The sequence below is a fragment of the Pungitius pungitius genome, chromosome 16 (assembly GCF_949316345.1).
Source record: "Pungitius pungitius chromosome 16, fPunPun2.1, whole genome shotgun sequence".
Taxonomy (NCBI): Eukaryota; Metazoa; Chordata; class Actinopteri; order Perciformes; family Gasterosteidae; genus Pungitius; species Pungitius pungitius.
This window is the reverse complement of record NC_084915.1, coordinates 11,164,302-11,187,990: the sequence shown is the minus strand read 5'-3', so window position 1 is coordinate 11,187,990 and position 23,689 is coordinate 11,164,302. Positions and strand designations below refer to the sequence as shown.

The following is a 23,689-nucleotide window of genomic DNA, read 5'->3' as shown; positions in this document are numbered from 1 at the left end:
TGTATTCCTATAGAGGTGGGGAAGCTTTGCAGAGTACTTTACCTTGCCCCTGCATTTGCCCTTGTTGATGATCTTCAGAGCGTACTCCCGTCCCGTGGTGTGTTCCACACATTCACGGACCACTGCAAAGTTCCCGTCGCCTAAGGTGCGTCCCACCTTGTAGCGATCCGATATGTAGGACGGCACGGCAGGAACCTCATCGACTAGAACTTCAGCTACAGCGGGGGAGAACGAGGTTTAGAAGGGCTCAGGGACCCACGTTTACGCTCTTTGGCAGATTAAGACTAATTGTACACACACATGTAATTAGGCAGAGCCTAAGAGCCTTGTTAGAAGCTGTAGCGTATTTTGCTAATAACAAGGAAAACATTGATATTTAACAGGGCACCGAGTTTGGATTAGCAAATGTATTTGCAGGGTATGAACAAAAAATAATAATTATTAATATTTGTATTAATACATTAATAAATGTAAAAGGTCAATGGAAAATGCAAATTAACAGGTACGTGAAAATTAATTTCAAAGCCAATGAGGCCTCTAAATCCATTGGTCAACATTTTGTCATGTTTTGCTCTGCAGAGAGCTCTTTAAAAGGCAAACTAACTAGTAAATATAACTTAGTTATATATAAATTAATTGGTCTACAACATTTAAGAATATGTCAATAAAATCTAAAGATGAAAATGTTAGAGGTCTATGACTAAACATAAATCAACACAATTATCTTTATAACCTTTACACTGTTTACCAGTTTTGGAGTCAAAGAAATGAACAAAAAAGGGGGAAACTGTGAGAAATAGAGGGGATGAGAACGGGATGTACAACACAGAGCGATGCATCAAAGGTCACGAGAATGACTCAGACATGCATGATATTTGCCCAGTACATCGGACAGATGGGGTGTTCTTGTTACAGTCATTTTCCTCACCTTCTGAAACAGTTTCATCACTCTCCTCCACTGAGCCGGAAACTTTAGTGGAAGACAAAGAGGCAGAAGAACCCTGGGACCCCTGCAGAGACGGATGGGTGGAGACAGAGAGCAGGATGTCAAATAAACCTTTTTTTACATTTTTTTTTTTACATGAAACAGTCCCTTCTGCCTCAATCTCGGCAAAATGTGTATATATCCAAGAATAGACGAGAGGACACTGTGCGACTGAGAACATCCTTACGTCTGTCTTTGTGTTTGCATATGTGTCCGCTGTATACTGCTGCCTTGTGCTGTGTGTACACTGTGCTCACAAAAAAGATTTACCTGACTAAAAATAAACCCGTTACTAATTCATCAAACAACCTGCGTGTGTCCGAGATGGACAAACAATCTCTTCCCAGTAAGCTCTTCTCCATTAACCGAACTTCAAGTCATTCCTATCTATTTGTCCCTTCCTTTTACTACTCACTACCACCTTTAAATAACACCATAAAACCTTAATATTCCGATGACTAATATAGTCGAATGAATACTGCCTTTGAGGTGGTTGGAGAATAGGAGGCCATGTAGGGGAAGGAGATGCAGCATTTGCATCTATCCAAAGACAAAAACTCATAACGCCCTCCACCTCATAACCTCCTGTCTGGTTGTCATGGAAGCACGGAGGGCGGGAGCTACGGTCTAGTCTGGACTGTAAATGAGAATCTACGTCTCTCGAATTTCCCTGTTTCACGCCCTCCTCTACTGTCCATCTTTCTCTTCTCCAAAACTTCACTTTGACAAAATGTTACCACATTTTACCCACGCTATTTATTTGAAAGCTGAACATGATTCTCACTTTTCTTCATCTCCTTTCTCCGGCTTCACAGTCAGTCCCGAGGACACCAAAAATCTTTATGGTCTGGTAGGTTTCCACGGTTTGAATAAACCCTGCAGGTGCAGCCGGCACATGCAGCCTGGCCAGTGATTGAGGTGGACGCCAAAACAATTCCTCTCAAAAATGTAAGCTGTGAATCGTCAACATGTTTGCACTGTAGACGGTCAGCACTAGGAGATCCAGGAGCAAATCCATGTGCATTAAAGGGCACTGCATTAGCAGATTGTTGGTGACTAATGTTGTCTGATGATACATTTTACTTTCATCTCTCATTTCAATGCAATTGTAGTTATTCTGAAGCTCTTCCATGGTGAATTTATACCAAAGAATTCAGACGTCAATCAGATGAGATCTAAGGAATGTTGCTGAATTATAGGCTGCTGCCTGTCCTTATAATAACCTTGAACAAATTATATTGTAACGTGTAAAGTGGCCACATTTGGCATCAACAGTTGCTATTCTGGCAAACAGTGCATTTATTCAGTTTGAGTGAATGCTGAAAACTAGAAACAACCTCTTATATTTATGCTATCCCGTCAGACTGCGATACAGCCTGGAGAGTTGGCTGTCATGGTGGAATGAAGAAAAGCCACCCATCATGACATCGTAGAACTGAAAACTATTCACAAAGCCGAGCAGCCTTATATCTCGACTCAAGTAACTGCCAGCTCGTTTGCTCATCTCTGCTAGTGTGACCCGAAAGCCACCCAGGTGAATGCAGAGGGGAGTCAGGCTAGTGGTGGTTTATGTAATGTTGTTTTCGCTCGGGCACCGGAAAACGAGAACCCACTTAATACTCCTAAAGTCGCCGACCCTCCTTTGCTTTGTTTTCAAAACATCCGTCATCTGCTCCTTTATTCTCTCATCCTGACGCGTGTATTCGCCTCTCTTGTGTCCTTATCCCACATCCAGCCCTGTCCTCCACTGGCTTTCTCATTTTGAACTCCTCTCTCTCTCTTCCTGCCACCGAGGGAAACAAAACACCGTTGCCATGGAAACTGCTCAAAGAGAAGAGAGAGGAGAGGCAGCTTATGAGACTTCCAGAGAGGAGACAGAAGCCTATATATGGCCATTTCCTGTTTGCTGTCTGGGAGGTAGGTTTGCCCTTCTATGAACATTGAGTCCCTCTTTCCTGTGTGAATAACTATGAGACAGATGGAGTGACAGACAGAGTGAGAAGAGACTGAGGCAGAGAGATATGGGGAAACAAAGAGACTATGAGAAAAGATGTATGGAGTCTGGTATAGGAACTGTGTTGTTATTGTTAGATCATCCAGCTTTCTCCCCGTTGCACAACACAACTTACACTATTCCTAGCCTGACATCTCTACACTTTAGTTCTGGCTATGACTCACACCACAAAAATAAAATAAAAACACACACACACACACACACACACACACCCACACACACACACACACACACACACACACTGACAAACCTTCAACATCATGACAGGAACCACTGCTCTCCAAAACTGCACGGGCACCGCTCAGCGACTGAATAGTGATCAGCGCATTAATGCAAATTAAACATTAAATATGGAGGATCATCTCAGACGTTAAACAGCAGAAATTATTAAAAGCCAGTCAACAGCAGAATTCCGCATGAAAAATGCACCACAGAGAAACGACTAAAGAGTAATGCAAGCCTTATCCTCAATGACCCTGTTTGAATTCATAAGCCACACACACATCCTAAAACTGTCTCCCTCTCTGTGCCTCGGGCTCTTATTTTGGTGTCTAGACAGACAGGAAACGTAATCAATTTGACTCTCATCTGTAGAGATCAACAGTGTCAGGGGATTCAGTCTTTCTGCTCTGCCAGTTGGACACAGGGATGTTTCCTAATCACAATCCTTATGGGCCGTAATGCTGCGGAATCCCAGAAACATGATTAAATGCTTTACTGGGAACAAAAAAAAAGTAGAAGAAAAACTGGATAGACGGAGGAGATGAATGCTCCACTGGGAATGAGTTTGTGCTGTATAGGTTTTCTCTGCTGTGCTGCACACAGACACAAGTTTAACAAAGGAGAACCAAACACCTTTATTATAATCATCTGACACCTATGGAAATTATATTTGTTTTTGCATGTTATGAACATGATGATAGTGTTAATTAGCACACATGGGGAGCATCAGAATAAAAACACAATGTGAAAATGAAATGATAATTAATTTAATGATGACATCAACAAATGGAAACAAATACATTAAAGAAAAGACAAATAAGGTAGAAACAGAAACAAATGAGCCAAGAAGAGCTGGCGGCCTTACATGACAAACTCCCAATATGTAAGTGATGGAACAGGTTATACTATAATTACAGGAATATAATTTGCCTGTAATTGAGCACAAAGACAATCAGTACAAAAAAATATCCTGATGCCCTCTGCAAAAAGCAATGTTCCTTTAAACTGGTATTTCAATCAATTGTGCGAGTGAATTTGAATGAATAAAATATGGAATATAGAAATGTTTAAGCTTTAAAATTGCAGCAATTGCAAAATCTGCCAGTTTCCTCACGTGCTGCAGCCAGTCCTTTTGGCGGGTATACAGTAAGAACAAAAATTGGACAATAATTCTAATGACATCAACATGACAGAAAATCAAACATATAATCAACCAAATTAAACAAATATACTCTTAAGTAACAACTCACTCACATGAGACAATAATTCACATCGGCTATCTCTATATCTGTCTGTCACACACACACAAACACGCAGACACACACACACGCACACACACTGCAACACACTCACAGACACCCGCATGTTCGCACAGAATTTAATTATGAATCACCCAACAAAAAAATATGGACGGTAATGAGAGATGGAGCATGCAAGTCAAAGGATGATGGAAGTGAATGAGTCAACGGTGAGAGGAGGATGCAAGTGACATACTACGGTTGACAATTATCACTTTCTTTCTGTCAAACGCTCACACAAACAGATACCTGACTGAAATCACAGCTGTTGTATTGGCATCACGGACCTTCTGTTTGTCCTGCCTTCAATCTGTCGGCCACTGCGCTCAGAGGATTGGCTCTTTTTTTAATGATTTATTTCCCTGTGTGTTTTTTCACGTACGATGTAAAAAATAAATGTGACTTTGGCAGATCATACGATTTATCCGTACATGCTTTAGAACGGACACTGAGAGGAAACAAAATGCTGAGTGTGTGTCTGGAGGCTGGAAATTAAATATTAGCCATATCAAAGTGATGAGAAAAGTGGCCCCGAAAAGAACCTACGAAGCAAAGCAGAAGCAGAGGACGGATCGCACGGTGAATCCGGAGCGGCCTGTTATGCTTATAAAACACACGACACGTGTTACTGTGCGTTTAAGGGATTCTGTGTGCAGTTGTCGTGTAGCTGTGTGCGTGTCTGTGCGCTTCGACGGGAAACAGAAAAGTCACAGTTCACGCATTGTCTGTGTATTCTGCTTGGGGAAATAGGTTGGATGCTCTGAGCTGTGCGAGCATTTCACATCAGCCAGCAAAGTGCTTCTAAGTGGTTAAAGGCAGGGTCCAGCGAGGTGAACTATAATGCTATTCTCATAGTAGGTCACTCAGGGTTTTGTGGCTGCCTGGGAAAGGGATTCGTGGTAGCTTTTAATACCTTTTAGGATGATATTTAAAAACAATTTGAGCACCAGATGTTCTTTGGAGAGCCAAGATGTTAATAGTTAAAGTTTCAATTGGAAGGAAATGGATCATTTCTGAGCCTGGTTTGGTTAGATTCCCAATGCATTTTAGGTGTTTTTATGGTGAGAAAAGTACTTCCTTGCCATTGTAAGCACAACAATGAAAGGATTTTTGCATGTGTATTCAACATTTGCGATTATTCATGCCTGTTTACACAGAGGTGCCGTGCAAATATAGTGGCAGAAACTTGGCGCCTACTTCCAAGAAGATTCGACTTGATCTACCAGAGAAATGATGGAATACAATTTCTTCCCGTGAAGTTAAAACCCTTTCATATGGGAAATGACAGGAGGGGTTGAAAAGACGGGTGGCTGGGGGTGCGGGGGGGGGGGGGGGTGATACACGGTGACAGATGGCGTGAAGAAGAAAGTAGACTCTGTTAGGGAGACGGGATAGAGAATGAACCGCCAACTGTGTGAAAAGCAAAAGTAAGAAGTGGCGAGAGGGAATTTCACCATATAGCTGGAGAGTGGAGAGGAGCGATAATGGGATGTGAGCCTTCCTTCCTTCCAGGCTTGGTATACAGAGCATCAGCGAGTACCAAGACCTGGTAATCTCTTGTCGAAAAATGCAGACTTGTGAAACTACAAAAATAGAGGTCAGGATCGCAGTGCATAGCTAATTTGTGACGGCTAAAGTGGACTAAAGGAAAAGGGCATGTAGTGTGCTTCAATCTGGAGCGCATGGGGGGGGAAATTTTCATTCCTTTTTCTCATTACATCTGGTAAGCCCTCCTTCAATCTCTAACCCTAAATTAAATAAGGAAATAACAGAGTAATAAAATGCGGGCACTGTAAAAAGTAGAAGGAAAGAAAGAGAATTCCAAAATGTTTGCAACTTTGTCCCCTTTGCCACAATGAAATCCATGGTGACCCACTTCTATTATACAGACGACTGTGGGAGCTGCAGTGCACCCTGTTCTGTTCTCAGCAGCTACAACCCAAATCTGCTGTGTCCCTGATCTGTCCCCGGCTGACCTTCATATCCCATCAATGTAACCTCAGCACCGATGGGCACACTCTCCACCATTCATTAATTCTGCCTGGCAAATGTAGCACGAGACAGACGAAGAGATGAATTATTCACGCTATGCTGATTTTAGCCTACACACACACACGCACTCACTCATATACACGAGCAGAAATAATTCACACACCACTATAACATTGCGTAAACCACGAGACACTTGCATGCTGAAGCCCATGTGTATAGGCGACAGGTTCACATACAGCGCTTTGTCTCCAAGTTAATTTAAGAGTTCCAGGTGAAGCGAGCGTGCAAGTGTTTGTGTAAGAGGGAGAAGGAACTTAATCAGCAGCAGGCTTAAAGTTCCTGCAAATTACAGAGCTGCTGACAGAAAGCAGGGATGATTAGGATTTGAGGCTCATATTAAAAGCTCACCATCGTTACTGTGAAGGACTGGATTAACCAATACTTTTATCTCGAACACACGCAAACACACAAACACCGTGCAACATTCGACTGTGGAATTCAAGGTTTTTTTTTCCCCCCATTTGAGTTGCATGCTCCTTCTCAACACAGCAGTATTCTCTTCAAAGTGACTACCAGCTTTACAGCGTACATAGTGTTGGCTACGGCAAACACATCGTAAAGAGATGGCGGAAATGATCCGATTTTCTACATTTTTACATGAATGAATGACAAATAAAATTCATGATCAGTAGTTATTACTGGCTGGGCCGAATTTTTAGATCTGATATTGCACAATTTACTGCCTTCATTGTTTAGCTACCAAAGGCGAACAGTTTTCCACAAGTAACAGAGAGCTACGGGTCAGAATAAACGGGAAAACAGGACAAAAAAATAGAACCTGAAATGAGGAATTGCCCATTAAAAATCTACTAACACTGGATAAGAGTTGTAACATTAGAGGATCCTAACACGAGTCCCAGCGCACCACTGTGTGAGGTCAAAGGTTAGCACCCGACTTCCTTTCTGAGACACTTAAGATGTTGGGATGTTGCGGTTTCTTCGTATTTCTAGCGACTCTAAGATGAGGTCGGCCTATGCTCAGTCATGGACGTGTCCTTTTCCTGAGAACATAGAGGCAACGTGTTATAGATTGTCACTAAACGCTATGGGTGTCTACGTGGGCCGTGTTCTCGTCTTACCTGACGTCGGCTCAGGCTTCCTGGGCTGGCTGGAGAGGGGCTGGGAGATTTTCCCGAATGAGGAGTGGACAGCTGACTGGCCGGCGCCCCGTTCACTACGGGGGGGGGGGGGGGGGGGGGAGAAGACGAGAGAGAGGAAATGGAGCGGGTCGCGTGAGATGGGTGAGAAATATCGGAACAGGGTATCCTTTCAATGTGATCATGTTGTCTGGTAAAGCTTTATTTCAGAGTGTGTCAAGCAGCAGCCCACACGCCCTTGGCATCTCTCCATTCACATGGGTGAGATGGAGGTGGAAGTGGGGGAGTAAGAGAGAAAAGAGCACGGAAGTCCACACTGCTCTTTTTTTTTACACTTCAGCCTGTGCAATTCCTGTTTACTTCGAATCTCCCTGAAACAAGCCACTTAAACCTGAACCTTTAAAAAAAGAAAGATGTGCTCCGAATAAGTGCGACATGGAGCAGGCTTCAAGTGATTCGCTGGAAGTCACCACACAACACCGGGCTGTCCTCATTTTCGCACTTCTGACCTCAGCTGGATACAATTCCTCCAGCTGCAGCACAGCACAACAAGCCAGCGGCATCACCTCATTAAACAGGAACATTAGGTTAATCAACGCTGCACCACAGGCCTGTGTGCAGGGGTGGAAAAGACGGATTTAAAAATAATAATAAAAGAAGCTTAATATCGTCATTAGCTTGCACACAGGGAACGAGCCTTAGTCAAATCTGGATTATTGTCTTTTTAAATCAGAATACAAAATAGGAACATAAACCAAACTGAATGTGTATGCAATTTATGTCATTTTATATATATTTTCGTGTGTTTGGGAAAAAGCTCATTGTTCTTACGGAACTCTGAAAATCAGCTTCAATGGTCTGAATGATTTAATTTCAAATGGGTAAAAAATACATAATTTGTAGGTATTTAAAGTAACTTGTATGAAATAATGCAACTCCTCAATCGTATTGGGTGAAAATAAATCTTAATGTAAGACAACACAAACACTATATTTCTTGATTTTCACTTTTGGTAATATTCTCATCAGTTAATCGCAGTTTTGAAGGCAAAAACACGATTTTAATTGCAGTCCCCACCTTATAACACTTCTAGAGAGCATCTTTCTAGATGCAGCAGAGAATGAAAAACTGTGTGGGGGGGGGGGGACAAGTTAAGTGGTCCAACGTGCACCGCGTTGTGTTTTATTCCCTGCACGGATCAAAGAACTTTCTGAATTATTCAACACAAAGAGATGAAGCCCACAGCAGAAAGGTAGCACGGAAGAGCACCGGCTGCCACTACATTAGGAGGCTTTCCATATTCTCATAACGAGGCCATGAAAAATGGAATAGAGGAACCGCTCCTGGACTTCTTCATTGATGGAATTCATCATCGGCGTTACGCACACGGACCGACACTCCAACCCGGTTACACAACGGGTAGCGTCAACGATTTATAAAAAAAAAAGACATCCGGGACTAACCTACTACAAAGTCAATGATATTCAAAGTCACACCGGTGTAGACGACACCCGCCTACGTGTGATCCGAGTAAAGGAACCCGTGAAGTTCACGCCGCCAGGGCGCCGTTTAAAGCCGATGGGTATTCGGTGGTTTTTGGTTCCTACCTTCCGCTTCCAGCATGATGAAAAACACAGTGATAATCCAAGAGAGGAGACGGGAGGGGGGGGGGGGGGGTTAAGACACGAAGATAAAAAAAAAGGAAAAAGAACAGCACCTCCGTGTGCGCTTGGTCCGAGGGAGATTGTAAACTGTGGTGAATGGGAAACACGGAGCAGCGCTGGACACAAGGCAGCGAGGAGGAAAGGCTGCTTGCGCAAACTCTGACGCGCACCGGGGACAGGGAGAGGGAACCGGAGGGAGGGAGGGAGAGTAAAACATAACCATATGATGGGTTTTCTACCACCAGAGCACAGAATTGCGTTGGAATTTGAATCAGCAGAAATTGTGAAAAGGCTGCTGTAATTTGTTAGTCGTGTATGCTGCTGCAGACGGATTGGGTCATGGATTCTGAAATATATATATATATATATATATATATATATATATATATATATATATATATATATATATATATATATATATATATATATATATATTCTGTATACCACTCCCTGCAGTTGTCTGGCCGTGACATGAAGTCACAGTAGCTGGAAGGTTGGATGCAGATGGATCATGTGAATGATTAGGCCAGCATGCTTTGGAAAAGATCGATCAAGACATGGGTTGGAAATGTAATGCTTTCTTTTCAAGACCATTCAAGAGGAAGCTGTGCTAGCAGTTAATACAGAAACAGACCTCTCAGCGCTCCCGCTTGTCATCGTGCAGGAGGATACATACGCTACATGTTGGGAAATGAGAAAGGGCCTCAAAATGTTTTTGGAGTTTATTAAGTTGATATTCAGCTAATATGCCACTGGTGACCAAACCAGAGTTATGTTATTTGTTTCTGAATAAAAAGAGTGAGCTGGCATTTTCAACGTCGATGAATTAATCGTTAATGTGCTCCTTATCACACATGTGTTATAGAACCATAGCACATCAAACACATACTGTGTGGTACAAATCAACGACAGAGACATGTGGCTCTTGTCACATGGTAATACATAGAGGTTCATGCATGCTAAGCGCTGTCCAAAGATATTCTACAAGATTTGCACATCTTGCAAATCTAGAAGTTATCCTCTTGACTGATGTTTGGGGAAATTGTTTCTATGAAATATACCAAAACAGTCAAATACTGTACACGTATGATGGCTGAAAGTACAACCATTATCTTGCCCTTTGTGCAAATACCAATACCAAAATGTCTCTTTTTAGCATTTTGATATTTGCTATGCTTATTTACTTTTAGAACTAGTTCTTTTTAGTACATTGGTACCGTTCATGAGTGGAGGTAAAGGCTGCAGGTATCTGGGTTGCAAAATTCAGATCCTCTGTCCTCTGATTTGTTTGTTCTTTGTCCGCCCAGCGAGTCTCAGCCGCCGTGCGCAGCCGCTCACGACAGAAAGCGGAAGGTGAGACCCCAAGCATCAGAAGGGATTCTTGCTGACACCATCTCCACTCCTCCGTTAACTTTAGCTGACAGTGTAGCATCAGAGAAGAGCCAAAAACAGATGGCGAGACAGCGAGAGAGAGAGAATGAGCGCAAATTGTTTTCTCACATTATTTCGGGTCTCATCCGGGGCTGTGAGATCATCGCAGAATGAAGCTCAAGTGGTGACAATGTCAGGCTGACACACAGCAAGCGGCCCACGTACACACACACACACACACACACACACACACTGCCCCACCTCAGAGGTTTCTTTGACACCTTGGAAACCACTGAGTGAAATTGTAGTGAAGCTTCTTTTATCTAAAGATTTACTGCAATCCATAAAAGTGTGTTTCTTGTGTCACGTTGTCACACACGTGGCTCATTGTTTAAAGCTGAACTATTAATAAGACATTAAACCTACAGTGTTATTCACAACATATCAGACACTCCAGAGGAACAGGTATCAATATTTTTGAATAAATAGCACATAAGTGGCATATTTGGTGTTATTAGTGTTCGTAAATCATAAAATGTGCTTATGAGTCATTATTATTATGTGTTGATTTGCATATATTTTCAGAATAGAAATCTGAATATTGGAAAAGGGCAGGTTCTAATTTTTTTGTAACTTGTGTGAACTGTAAGAAATTATTAGAAATAAATTCATGACCCGGTTCATAAATTAACTATTAATAAAATGCATTTAATGTACACCAGAATATAGAATATATATCATTCTGGAACCAAGTGATCAATAAAGTAATGAGAATATTTTAAAACCACTGTAATTTTGAAACTGTAATCAATAGAATAGTACCAATGTGCAGCTATGATTGTATTCAATGTAATGTCATCAACCGAAATGCATTCATGTAATACTTGATAGCGCCACAACTGACATTGACTGCGAGACATTTGAAATCCGAGCTACATTGAACTTTTTGAACATAAGACATTTTTCCATCTAATATATTTAAACTTCTTTTAAAGTCATTAAAGACATTTTTTGACTCAATATTTATTTTCTGTAACATTTTTCGAGCTAATATATTTTGACTTTTTTCCCATGAGACTATTAGGCCTAATATTTTTTTTTATTCTCTTGCTATATTTTTCCACCCACTTCGATTTTTCAAATGACATTTTTCCATTACTATATTATGACATTATGCCACATAACATATTTAGACTTGTTTTTCAAACACATTTTTTGACGCAATATATTTAAATTTTATTTTCTGACCTAATTTTTTTTTTTCCATTACATTTTTGACCTGAGATTTTCATCATCAATGCTCAGCATGTTTGCGTGATACATTTTAAATAAATGATGACACAGTGAATCGAAGAAGTATGATCTCATCTCAAACAGAAAGGTGTTCTCATATCTTACCCTTTTTTCAGTGGTGAGACAGGACTCTAGAATGAGCACCTTGTATGTTTCCCTGCTGCGGGACAAAGGCAGGATTATCTTATCTTATCTATAAGCCATACAGCACAAGTATAAGCCGTTGTTAAATATCAACATAATTGTAGGACAAATTGTCCTAAAAGGAAGGGAGGATGGTGGCGTTTGTGACTGTTAACATTAGAGTTAAAAAACAAGCAGAATGTCCAACAGGGTTGAACAGCAGATCAGTCAATTATCTCTCATTTCCTCCCATTGCTCCACTCGACCTCTGCACATAGCAACGGGAGCATGTGTCAGGGGATGAAAACAGTTTGATGCACAACAGTCCACCAAAATCAGGGAACACCTGATGATGTTAAGTTGCAGAAGCGGCGCCACAGGGGGAAGGTTTCTCAGAAGCCAAAGCGTCGGGGCGGTCTGACTCATAGACCAGCTACAGGATCGAGCGTCAGTCAGCTGCGTTGGCCACCGCAGGCCATTTCACAGGAAGTCACCGCCTTATATGGCTGTCACAGACTATTGTGTCTGTAGCTTCATGCTCCTTCTGAGCTATGTTTCCATGGCAACCAAGACGAGTCCCTTTTTTCCCTCCTCAGTGTCTGGTTCTTTCTGTGTCTCTCACACGCACGCACACACGCACACGCGCACGTGCACACGCACACGCACACGCACACACACACGCGCACGTGCACACGCACACACACACACACACACACACACACCCCTTCAATCCCGACTTGTTTCAGCCAGCAAGATCAGACAGTGTATGACTCATTCTCATAACCTTTACCCCAAAGTTTTTCAAGCCAACCAAATGCAGAACTTTTCTTTCCAATGGAGCTGTTAATGATCTTCTCCTCTTACTTTTACCCCAGACAAAAACTTTTGAACAACTGTTGGTTTCCCTTTCTGCGTGGTGTGTGTCTGTTTCCATATCTCGCCTCACCTGTCGAATTATTCCCAACCCAAAAGGTCTCTGTGCTCTCAAATCCCCGAATAATGGCAGGAAGGATGAAAAGGGCAGTGTGCTTTGCATAACTATGTGATTTAGACACAGCCAAAGCTTTGCAATCAGTGGGCCAGCTTTAGGCCAAACACACACACAAAGACATAAACACACACTCAGACATTTTATACATTGCATTAGTATGGCAGGTGAAGAACTGATTGTGTGGATTGAGTCACCAACTCTTTTCTCTCTGATTCCCTTCTCATCTTCACTCCCTTTTTTCTTTTACCTCTCTTCTCTGTGTTTGCCCTTTTTCCCACTCCCTGGTGAAATCATTCTCATTTGAATTGATATTCAGAAGGCACAGCTCACACACACGCACATAAAATAAAGCCAGACCCTGCGCACAGCTCTTATATCATTACAGTCTTGACTCGTACAGTTTTCATTTGCCGCGACGTTGGTTAAGTAATGAGCTAGAAAATACTACGCCATCACACGAGGACGTATACAAACAATGCCAAACTGTGTCCATCAGGTCGGAGAGAATGCACACACTCCTCCTTATGGACACACACACACACACACAGGTGAAAGGGTACTTAAAAGGACAACGACACAATGCCAGGTTCCATTAACAAATATAGTTCCTTGAGAGAAAGAGCAGTAAAAGATGAAGAAAGTAAGTTACCGGATGCGGGGGACTTGCTGCGTCCTGATTGGTTGGCGGTCCGTGGAGAGCCTCGGCTCAGAGAGGCAGACATCTTTCCATAGTTCACCAACTTCATCACACGACACTCTAAAAAAGCATTAAGAGAAGAGTGACATGTGATCACAGTGTAAAAAATTCCTTTGCATTTATTTAATCATCGACTGAATTAGTCCACAAATATGTGTTTTGGAAAAGCTTCGAAATTCAGGATCTTTAGTGTTTGAACTAAACTGTTTTTGGCGAACCCAAAATGAAGCACTGAAGGAAAGTGATTCTGTGATTTATGATTATGGTTTGACAGCTAAATGAAAAACTATCACAAAACAACTAAAACACACGTCACTTCTGTTTAAATGAAAACCAACATTTGATGGAAATCCGACCAACCAATGTTTTCATATTTTTTATTGATTTTAACCTTTTGTCCTGCAAGAAAACACCAGGGCACTAATGTACCAACACTGCTGTAATTGGTTTTACCTCCAGGTCCCCTGCAAAAATGAGTTCTGACCTTCACTTTTCAAACGCAATTATTGTGGTGTTTTTCTGGAGTGACGGTTCTGACTCACGGAGGTCTGATATTTTTATTTTATTTTATATTTTACGCACACCCCGATCAATGAGCCATGTAAACACACCCACCCTCCCTCCTTCATCCCTCAAAACTTTTATCCTCGCCTGCTCATTAACTCAGCCCCATTTGAGCTCATTTCCATTTTAGACTAGCGGGAAGGGAAATCACGCATACTGCTGTGTGTGCGTGTACGAGTGCGAGAACGGGAGTTCAGGGGGTTGTTATTTGCTTGTGTGGCAGTTATTTTGGCCTTGTGATTAATATACAATGTGGAGTGTTAACATGATGACAGTGTGCCAGGGCTGAGGCAGAGGTGATAATTATATAGTGATGCCGAGAGGAGGCGAGGTTGTCTGCAGCTCCGACTCTGACTGTCTCTGTGTGTGTGTGTGTGTGTGTGTCTGCTGCGTTTGTTGCTCTACTTTCCCATCCGACTGTTTCTCTGCCTCGAGCCTCCTGAGCCTTCCCCAGAGCAAGAGAAGGTGTCAAAACGTGCTCTCTGTCTTCTGGGTGTGTGTGTGTGTGTGTGTGTGTGTGTGTGTGTGTGTGTGTGTGTGTGTGTGTGTGTGTGTGTGTGTGTGTGTGTGTGTGTGTGTGTGTGTGTGTGTGTGTGTGTGTGTGTGTGTGTGTGTGTGTGTGTGTGTGCGCGCACACTGGTGCGGACAAGACTGCATACAAATAATGTGTATACTTTAAAATATGAGTTTGCTTGTCATTAATGTAAATAAGCAGAGTGATCATGGCCAAAATCTCTGAAACTGTCAGAACGCAGATGCAGGGGCAAGGAGGGAGGACTCAGACGCGGAGTTAATGAAAAAACAAAAGGACTTTAATAGTCAAAAACTGGAAATCAAAATCACTCCAACCAAAAAAAGGACCGGAAGGAGGCAAAAACAAAAGAGGGACCTGGACTTGAAAACACGAAACTGACTTACTTGACAAGAAGGTCGACATGTAATGACGCCACACAAGACAAGCGACTCACAGGGCTTAAATACACAAGGGAGGTGCAGGTGATTGGACACAGGTGGAAACGATCAGGCAGGCAGACAATCACAGGGGAAGACAGGACAAGGCAGGAAGTGAAGTTACCCAGGAACACAAGAGACATGAAAACTACAAAATAAGACAAGAAGCAGACCCAAACCGTGACAAAAACAGTATTCAACTTATTCAGAAAAAAAACTGATTTCTCCAAAATGAGAATTCTGATTAAATCATGTTTCTCCACAATATAACATTGAAGGCGCCCATGTTCTTTTTAATAATATAATAAAGGAATGAAATAATAAAAGGTTCGTAAAGCCGAGTGATATCGCTTGTTAGCATCTATATTAAATTTACTCACAGCTTCAGACATCTGTTTTTCCATCAAGATTGAAATCAACGCCTGGGTCTGGTCTCATAAAACGATGTGTTTCGGATGATGCTGCCCAAATCTCAGACCCCTGAGATCCCTTATTTGAAGTAGTATGACAAATGTAAACAATGCCTGTTTAAAGAACCGCACAGCCTTGATGCTTTGAAAACTGAAGGTCATTAAAGAGAACAAGAATGCCAGCCACATTTGGTGAGCTCATGCAACTTTGTCAAACCGTTATGATGTATTCTGCCACCAAATGCAGATTTATACTATAAATGCACAAAATCGACCCTGAAAAACAGACACAACCCCAAACAGCAGAAAAAACAGTTGACTCGTTGTTGTACTGTTCATCATCATCAGTAACTAATGAAAATGCTGATCCTGGAAACGTTGTTTCCAAAGACTCGGTTGTACGTAGGAGTTTGTGTTGTGGTCTTTTACAAAAGAGAAGAAGGTTGCCGAAAATGTAATATAATGGAAGCAGCTGACCATTACATCTTCCAAATGAAAGAAGAGTAGTGGGCAACAGAGGGAGGAATAAAGAGAAAGAGCGACAAAGGCGAAAGGAGGTGGAGGATGGTGACCCAGGTGGGATGAATATTATTTAATGGATGAAGGGATGGAGGGGAAACAAATGAACTGAAGAGCAAGCTAAGTGATGTAGTAGAGAGGAAGCAGGATGAGAGGATGAGAATACAAATGAGCACCAAATGGCAGCGGGATGAGGGGAGGGGGGCAGACAGAGAAACACAGATGGGGATAGTGAGGGCAGAAGGTATCCTCAGAGGACCTCGGTCCGGGTCAGGCGGAAAAGAGGAAGAGTAACAAGGCGGTTAAACAACGGTTCAGCAGAGGATTCGGGGAGAGAGAAGGAGAGACAAATGAGTGACGGCCATCACAGACCTCAGGGCCCTGAACATGTGTCTGTACGGGGTAGACTACAACTTCTGTGAGTAAAAATGGGATGGATGTGGATAAACAGAGAAAAATAAGCCAATTTGGGGAGTAAAGGAAATATTAAAAAGCCTTAATAAAAATGTATCAAATGCATACATTATCTTCATTTAATTAATTCATATTGTGGCTGATAGACAGAAAGAATTTGATTTGGCCTTACAGAATTTGCTAAAAAAAAAACATCTGGAAACATGATAGTCTGAAGGAAATGATCAATTTCAAGCTAAATGGAAAACCAATAATCAAATTTCTGTCTACTGAACTTAACTGCATGGTAATAAAAATCCCATTTGTGACACTAAAACTCTAGAAATATTTATCACAAAAAGTCAACCAATTTATCACAGTGATGAAGTGAGTTTCTACCAAAAAAACGTTCACACCAAAATAAAGAAAGCTCAGCTGGGGATATGAAGAAATGGAAGTCAGATGTGAAATGTTAGCATGGAAATGTCAGACCACCTACTAGTAGCCTCACCACTCTCATCCAACATCAAGTCATCTTGGTAGCGGAACTTCTCGGGTCCACACGCCACAAAAATGTCCTCATCGCCAAAGAAGTCTTGCAGACACGACACCTGGCAAACAAAAACAAAGATATTAATCCCTGCTGGGTAAATTCAGTACTTTTTTATTCAACATTGAATTAAATTCAAGTCATGATGCAAGTTAATTGAGCACACACTTTTACTCATATGGCATCTTTCAAATTTTTGGGGCTACATTTTCTTTTGAAAGACGCCTCAAACTATTCCTTTTGTTGAAGGCAAGAAAAGGTCCAGGCAGCAATAGTTTCCCAGCTAATAATAACAGAAGTCTGTTATTATTTGAAAACGATTGATGCTCTGCACATTTACACACAGCATACTAGAAGACACAAACTAGCTCACAAAATGGACCTTCCCATGACATGCGCTGAGCCTGCAGACGCACATCAGGAACACCAGGTGAGTCGGCTTGTGGCTGCTTGTTCTTGCGAGCATGCACGTTTGTGTCAAAACACATACATCAATGCAGGACTTGTGTGTCCTGGCATCCAGCAGGCAGTTAAATCTGCAATTAATCAGTCTTTCAGCGACCATAATGAGACCTTGCTGACTCACTGTTTTGCCGATTTGCTGCAGCATGTGCACAGGAAAGTAGGGGGTCTGTTTCCTGAGGACTAGCATCTTATGAATGGTAATAAGTTAGAGAGAGAACAGACTCAAAAGGCGAGGGAGAGGGAATTTATGAGCTGCGGAGAGATTTCTAGAAACAAAACAAAAGGTTTAAGAGAGAGGGCATGAGGCAGAGAGGAGTTTAAAGTTTTGAGATGACTCACAAGAAGTTACTGTCATTCTTTGATATTCTCCATACTGCAAAGCTAATACCAAGCCCAAACGTTATGTCTCACCCGACAGAAGAAAAGTTTTTTTTTAGAAGGTCTGCAGAAATTTAATTATTTAATCCAATTAACACCTAATTTAATCTAATCTTCAAACTAAGCCCTGGACATTCTTTCCTCACACCCTGTTGTTGTATTGCAATCAGCAATAGCTCCTAATCAGCAATAAGCTGTTTATTATCACAAAGAGGATAAGAAACACGCTGATCTTAATTTTCTATTTGATTAGGTAAATATCTAATTGCATATCTGATCCAAACTCTGCATGATTTTCTTAAACAACTTTAATTACACCCCACAGGCAGCCATCACAATTCAATCCCAAGCCATTAATATTCCAAAATCATATTTCGCGTTAGGCAAAGTTAGTCGGAAAGGGATTCACAGAAAAACTATTTCAAAGCCAAAAACCTATTAAGAGCAATTAGAATTTTAGCCATATGTATGTAGATCACTGCCTGGAGTTGAGATATAAACAAAACAAAAAAACACTGTTATTGCATTTTAATGGGAATTATCACCAAAGAATCCATTTAGACTCCTAATAGCCACAAATCAACAGCCCTAAAGAAAGTCACAGCTGATATAACAGCATCATCAATGAAATGTCCAATAAACAGTGTAGAGGAAGTTCTGTGTGTGTGTGTGTGTGTGTGTGTGTGTGTGTGTGTGTGTGTGTGTGTGTGCGTGCGTGTGTGTGTGTGCGAGTGTAAGATGGGAGTCATACTGCTCTACCACCCACAGTCTCTCAATGGACCAACGGGGGTATAGAAAGCAAGTTTAATCCCATAAAAAGACTCTCTGTGGAGAAAGGATCAATTTCCTTTAACTTTTCAAATCAAGACGAGTGTGCTTGTCTGTTCCTTCAACCCCACGCCACACGAAAGCATGTGTTCCTGCACAGGCACATATGGATATGTGTGTGGAAGCTATATAGTTTCATAACCGAGTGCATATTGTTTTATTTCAGTGGGGAGCAGCTCCACTTCCTAACAAGATGTAACAAGGCTTTTGCATTTCCTTTGATTTTTTTCCCCAACATTTTACTCAAGTCATTTGGATGATGCTGCAAATTATTTTACACTTGAGTGTTTATGTGAATGCTCATACCATATTTTCAGTATACTATAATATATTTTTGTTTAGTCCCCCTCTCGATCAACACATATCTAATTGAGGATACATGTATAGCGCTAAAGGAATGATAATGGTCTTTTGTATTCACACATTTCAAGGTAAAAGCATCCTCTTAGAGCCTGCGGTCTTTTAAGAGGGCTCATGGCTTTTGTTCACAGCATCATGCATGTTAGCTGCTATGAGTCAGTCTGACCACGTCCTTAGGCCAGGACTGCTGCTGCTGCTGCTGGAGTCAACCAGGGAGAGTTTGCCATATTGAGGTCCGTTGATGTTGCTTACCAGGCGATGACATGTCGGGTAAACGGAATGCATGCAGAATATAATCAGCCTCATGACGACATAAAAAGGACAGTGAGGGGATAAAGTGTCAGCCTCTTTGTGTAAGGCAGCATCTGAGGGCACTTTAAGCTCAGGGTGAAGTATTATGGAGCATTGCATGAACAGATACTGTATGTTGAGAAGTGTGCGAAAAGTATGGTTGCCTTGGTGATAGTGCCCTCCAGGCATTGGCGCAGGTCTGGTGCGTGCCACTGACTGCACAATGGGCATACTGTGATAGAGCTCCTTCATTCATCATTCATCTACTATATGCACGATACTCAGAACTGTGTCATTCACCTAAGCCCACACACAAAAGTGGCTCATGGCCTGCTTCATATGGAAACGCATGGTCTCCAGTCTATAGAAGAAGATGTGAAGAGGAGAAGGAAATGCAGACTGACGGACCAATGAATGATGGCGAGGAGAGGCAGATGTGAATGTAGCAGGTGGCACCATGGGGTGGCGCTCTGAATTCAAGGCTGTGCCCCTATAAAAGGGGAAGTGGCACTTTGCCAGGGAAACCCGTTTCCTGTTGGGTGGCCAGAGTGTTGCTGGACCCACAGCAGTGTGGGGAAATCCCCATTTCTTTGATCGGGTAAATATGTTTCTATGTTTATTTTTCATATATACACCGTTGCATATTTTAAAAATTGCAATGCCTGGCAGGATCGGGATGAGAGGCGCTGATCCAAGCAGAGAATGAATGAATGACTGAGTGTGGGAGTATTTTTTTATGGTATGAATTAAGATTTTGTATTCTTGTGTTGCAGTCATCATCCCACTACCTGCTGTCCTTTATTAAGTTTTGATTTTGTTTTCCGTAGTTAGTGCGTTCCTGGTCCATTGTATGTTGTTCCCTGTATACTACAGATGTAAGAGCGGACTAACTACTTTATTTTTTGTTTGTTTGTCATCTGTCACTTTCCCTACATTTCTCGGTACTTTCTGCAGTGCTGTGGGTAGACAACCTTATCTTGTGTGAACTAAAGGATTGGTTGGTTTTGCAGTGATTTGCCGCGTACACAGGTGTGCAGTGCTGTGCGATTTAAGCGTGTTTTGCCGCCGTGTGGTGCATGGATCATTCAGGTGTTTCATAGAGCTTATAATGTGTCAGGCAACAAACAGACAGAAAGACGGAGACAGAGACAGCAACATAGAGAGGTAATCGAGCAGAAGAGGAGGGGATCTATTCCCGACTGCTGCCCAGAGCCCTTTTCTGAGCCCAGTGATAAAAAAAAAGCCGCTCTGAAGTCTCTGGTGCTGCGTTCTCACACAGAACCAGTGCGGTTACACAACTTCAGCTCCTGCTAAAACAAGGATGGGAAAAAAAAACAAGCAAAGCAGGAAAAGAGGACCCAAAATAACATAATGTCATAACACTGCCATCACAACTACTACTCAAACTAACCATAATCAATTCACTCTAATTATTTTAGTTGAGAGCAAAAACAAATCAAGAATGAACGAGCAGGCAGAGGTTTGTCAGGTTTAGGTCTGACAGACCTTATTCTATAGTGCCTCCGTGACAAAGATCACAAAGGGCATCTGCTGTTAAGCTGCGTGTTATTTTTTTATTTAGCTTTTACGACAGAGGTTTGTAAAAAAAGACCAACGAGACATGTCCGCTTACAAATGTGACTGTCATCTCCTCCTGACAATCTGTTATACAACAACTGACTGTTCTCTATGAATACTTCTCAGCAGTCATTCATAATCTCACTACGCCACCTAATGGACATCAACAAACACCTCTTAAAGTGCCTGCTTCTCTTTCCCTTGTTCTTCTCTTTCTACGTTTCTTTTGGATGAAATACATAAATTGGAAATTAATTTTAATTTGAAACAGATGATTTTGGGCACATACAAGTTCTATTATGATTTTCATATTTTCAGCACATTAGTGCTTGCTTGGATCGTGAACCGATGTTCACAATCACTGACGCCACATGGTGGCACTGTTAGACAGCTACATGCAGTTGAGGGACATAAAAGTCATTCCACACAACACAAATTCAACCGCAGTACCACCAGGAAAACTCACTTGACCCACTAACCACCTAGACTTTCATTTTAGGATCAAACAGAAAGAGAGATATTAGAGCTTTGTCATAGAATCTGAGCACACACAAAATGTGCATAAATTAGCGCAAATGTGGAGGTTATCGCATCACACTTATGATTAACACACGCACAAATAACCATGCGTCCAGACACCATCTGAACTGTTAATTTGTAAAAGACTATTCAGCCACAGACACATGCCTTCTGAGCACCCCGGGGGTGCAAAATTATAGTCTTTTGTGTACAGACGGTTTGTCGGGTTCTTCGCCAGCTGCGCTTGGGAATCAGTCACTGTGAACATTGATGAAAACGCTGCTCACTCTGCTCCTTTAGACAGTAGATTTCTGTCTACCTGTCAGATTATAGATTTACTGGGCTCATCTGTCAGCTGCTCCCTTATTAGTTTCAGCTCCTGTGTGAAGGGAAATGTTTGTATTTATCTAAAGTAGTTAGTAAGTTAGTCCTGAAACGACCAATGAAAACATTTATCGCATTTACTGTTTTTCTTAGAATTCCGTTAAAAACAAGGACATGGTGAAAGTGATCGGCCCGTAGAAGGTCCTCATTTTGGAGGGACGAGCTGTTTTGCACTCGGTGAGGGGAGATAAGGTCAGTGGAGCTGTCCACGGTGCTGAATCCACTGCAGAAGGCCTGCAGGGCTAGTTATGCTTGTCTGAACCAATAACCACAGAGAGAGACAGACTGATGGTAACGGGAGAAGAGGCAGACTGACTGAATAACAGATGGCTGTATTGACACACAATAAAAGGTAGACAGGAAGCAAAATGTAAAAGAATCTGTGACAAATAAGCAGAGCATCTGGGGCGAAGGACGAAAACGGTGCAAAAGAATGAAAGCTTTAATAATTACATACTGCTGTGTTGATGCTGCAGCAGACAGCACCAGTGTTTAAGTGTGTAGCCTAGGGTTAGGACTATAATTAATATAACTACATGAGTCGGACATGTATTTGTAAAGACCAGAGAATTAAATGTTGTGGCAAAAGCTAAACAAAACTCTTTAAAATGAGTCATCTTACAGAAATTGGCAGCTATTTGTTGTTTTTTACATTTACAAGTCATAAATTCCTGCACAATCGGGCAACAATTATATGAGCTTGTAATGTATTATTGGGTTGATGACATAAGTAAAACAAATGGCCAACAGCACATTGGCTGTCAGCTGGTCCTGGAGGCTCTGAAGGGTTACTTAGCACAATCCTATGTCCCTGTCAGGAATTCATATTCACATATCTGCACTCTCAAAATGAAAGCGACAAATTGCATTTCCTTCGTCTGTGGGAGAATTTTAGAAAACCACCTCTCAGGCCTAAGGGAGACAAAGACTCACAGGAGCCATGTTGACTGACAAGATAAAAGGTGGACAGAAATCGATCTGAAAAGACACAAAAGGGAAGGATGAAACCCTCTGCCACACTGAGGGAGAACTTGCACGCTGCATGACCTCCCGCTGCATCAATCAGCAGACTGCGCAAAGGTAACTGACAGGGCCGGGAAACGAGAGAAGGCAGGAAGAGGTAAAACAAAAAAAACAAAAATAGGGGGAAAAGAGCGCAGCGGTGACCTGAGAATGACAGCAGCGGCCGAGTTGGCCCTGGTGTTACTGCATAAACCGCAAACCAGCACAGCAGTCTGGCTGCTCTCTTGCATAAACAACTTATGTAACAGAGTCTGCTCTCCATGGGGAGAAAGTCAACTTTATTCTGGAGCAGCGATTTCCTGTCTGTCTGAAAGGAGGCAATCATGAAACAAAAAAAAAAAACAAAAAAAAAATTATGCAGCGCGGTTCCCAGAAGAAAATAAATCGGATGCAACATCAAACTAAACTGCACTGCATTTTCCATATAATCTATACAGCCTTTTCCTTCCAGTGTTTTTGGATCCCATCTGTCTTGTCTCGTTATGCTGTCTTGCTTTTATCAAATTCTGTCTCTCCCTCAGTCTGCCTCTCCCTCCTCTAACCTCATTTCCTTACTGGTTCCTTTCATTTACCCCTATTTCAGCTACACCCACCTTCTGTTGGCTTCAATCCATTTCCAAGGATGAGTGTGCCGTTGAGATATATTATGGGTGTGCTGGATCAAGGAGC

At 41.9% G+C, this 23,689-nt stretch overlaps 1 protein-coding gene across 4 annotated transcripts in view; it reads right to left on the bottom strand.

Annotated features, from left to right (window-relative positions):
* Positions 1-23,689, bottom strand: part of dclk1a (doublecortin-like kinase 1a) — a 38,249-nt gene that overhangs the window by 6,733 nt on the left and 7,827 nt on the right. For 2 of the 4 annotated variants that reach the window (XM_037468437.2, XM_037468438.2), the window contains exons 4-8: positions 17,144-17,255; positions 13,760-13,867; positions 7,651-7,745; positions 929-1,010; positions 43-215 (exon numbers count right to left, since the gene is read on the bottom strand). In XM_037468437.2, the coding sequence (XP_037324334.2) occupies positions 43-215; positions 929-1,010; positions 7,651-7,745; positions 13,760-13,867; positions 17,144-17,255 (570 nt within the window). Of the gene's footprint in view, positions 1-42; positions 216-928; positions 1,011-7,650; positions 7,746-9,275; positions 9,333-13,759; positions 13,868-17,143; positions 17,256-23,689 lie in introns of those variants that run through there. The other 2 variants (XM_037468439.2, XM_037468440.2) reach the window with 2 other exon arrangements.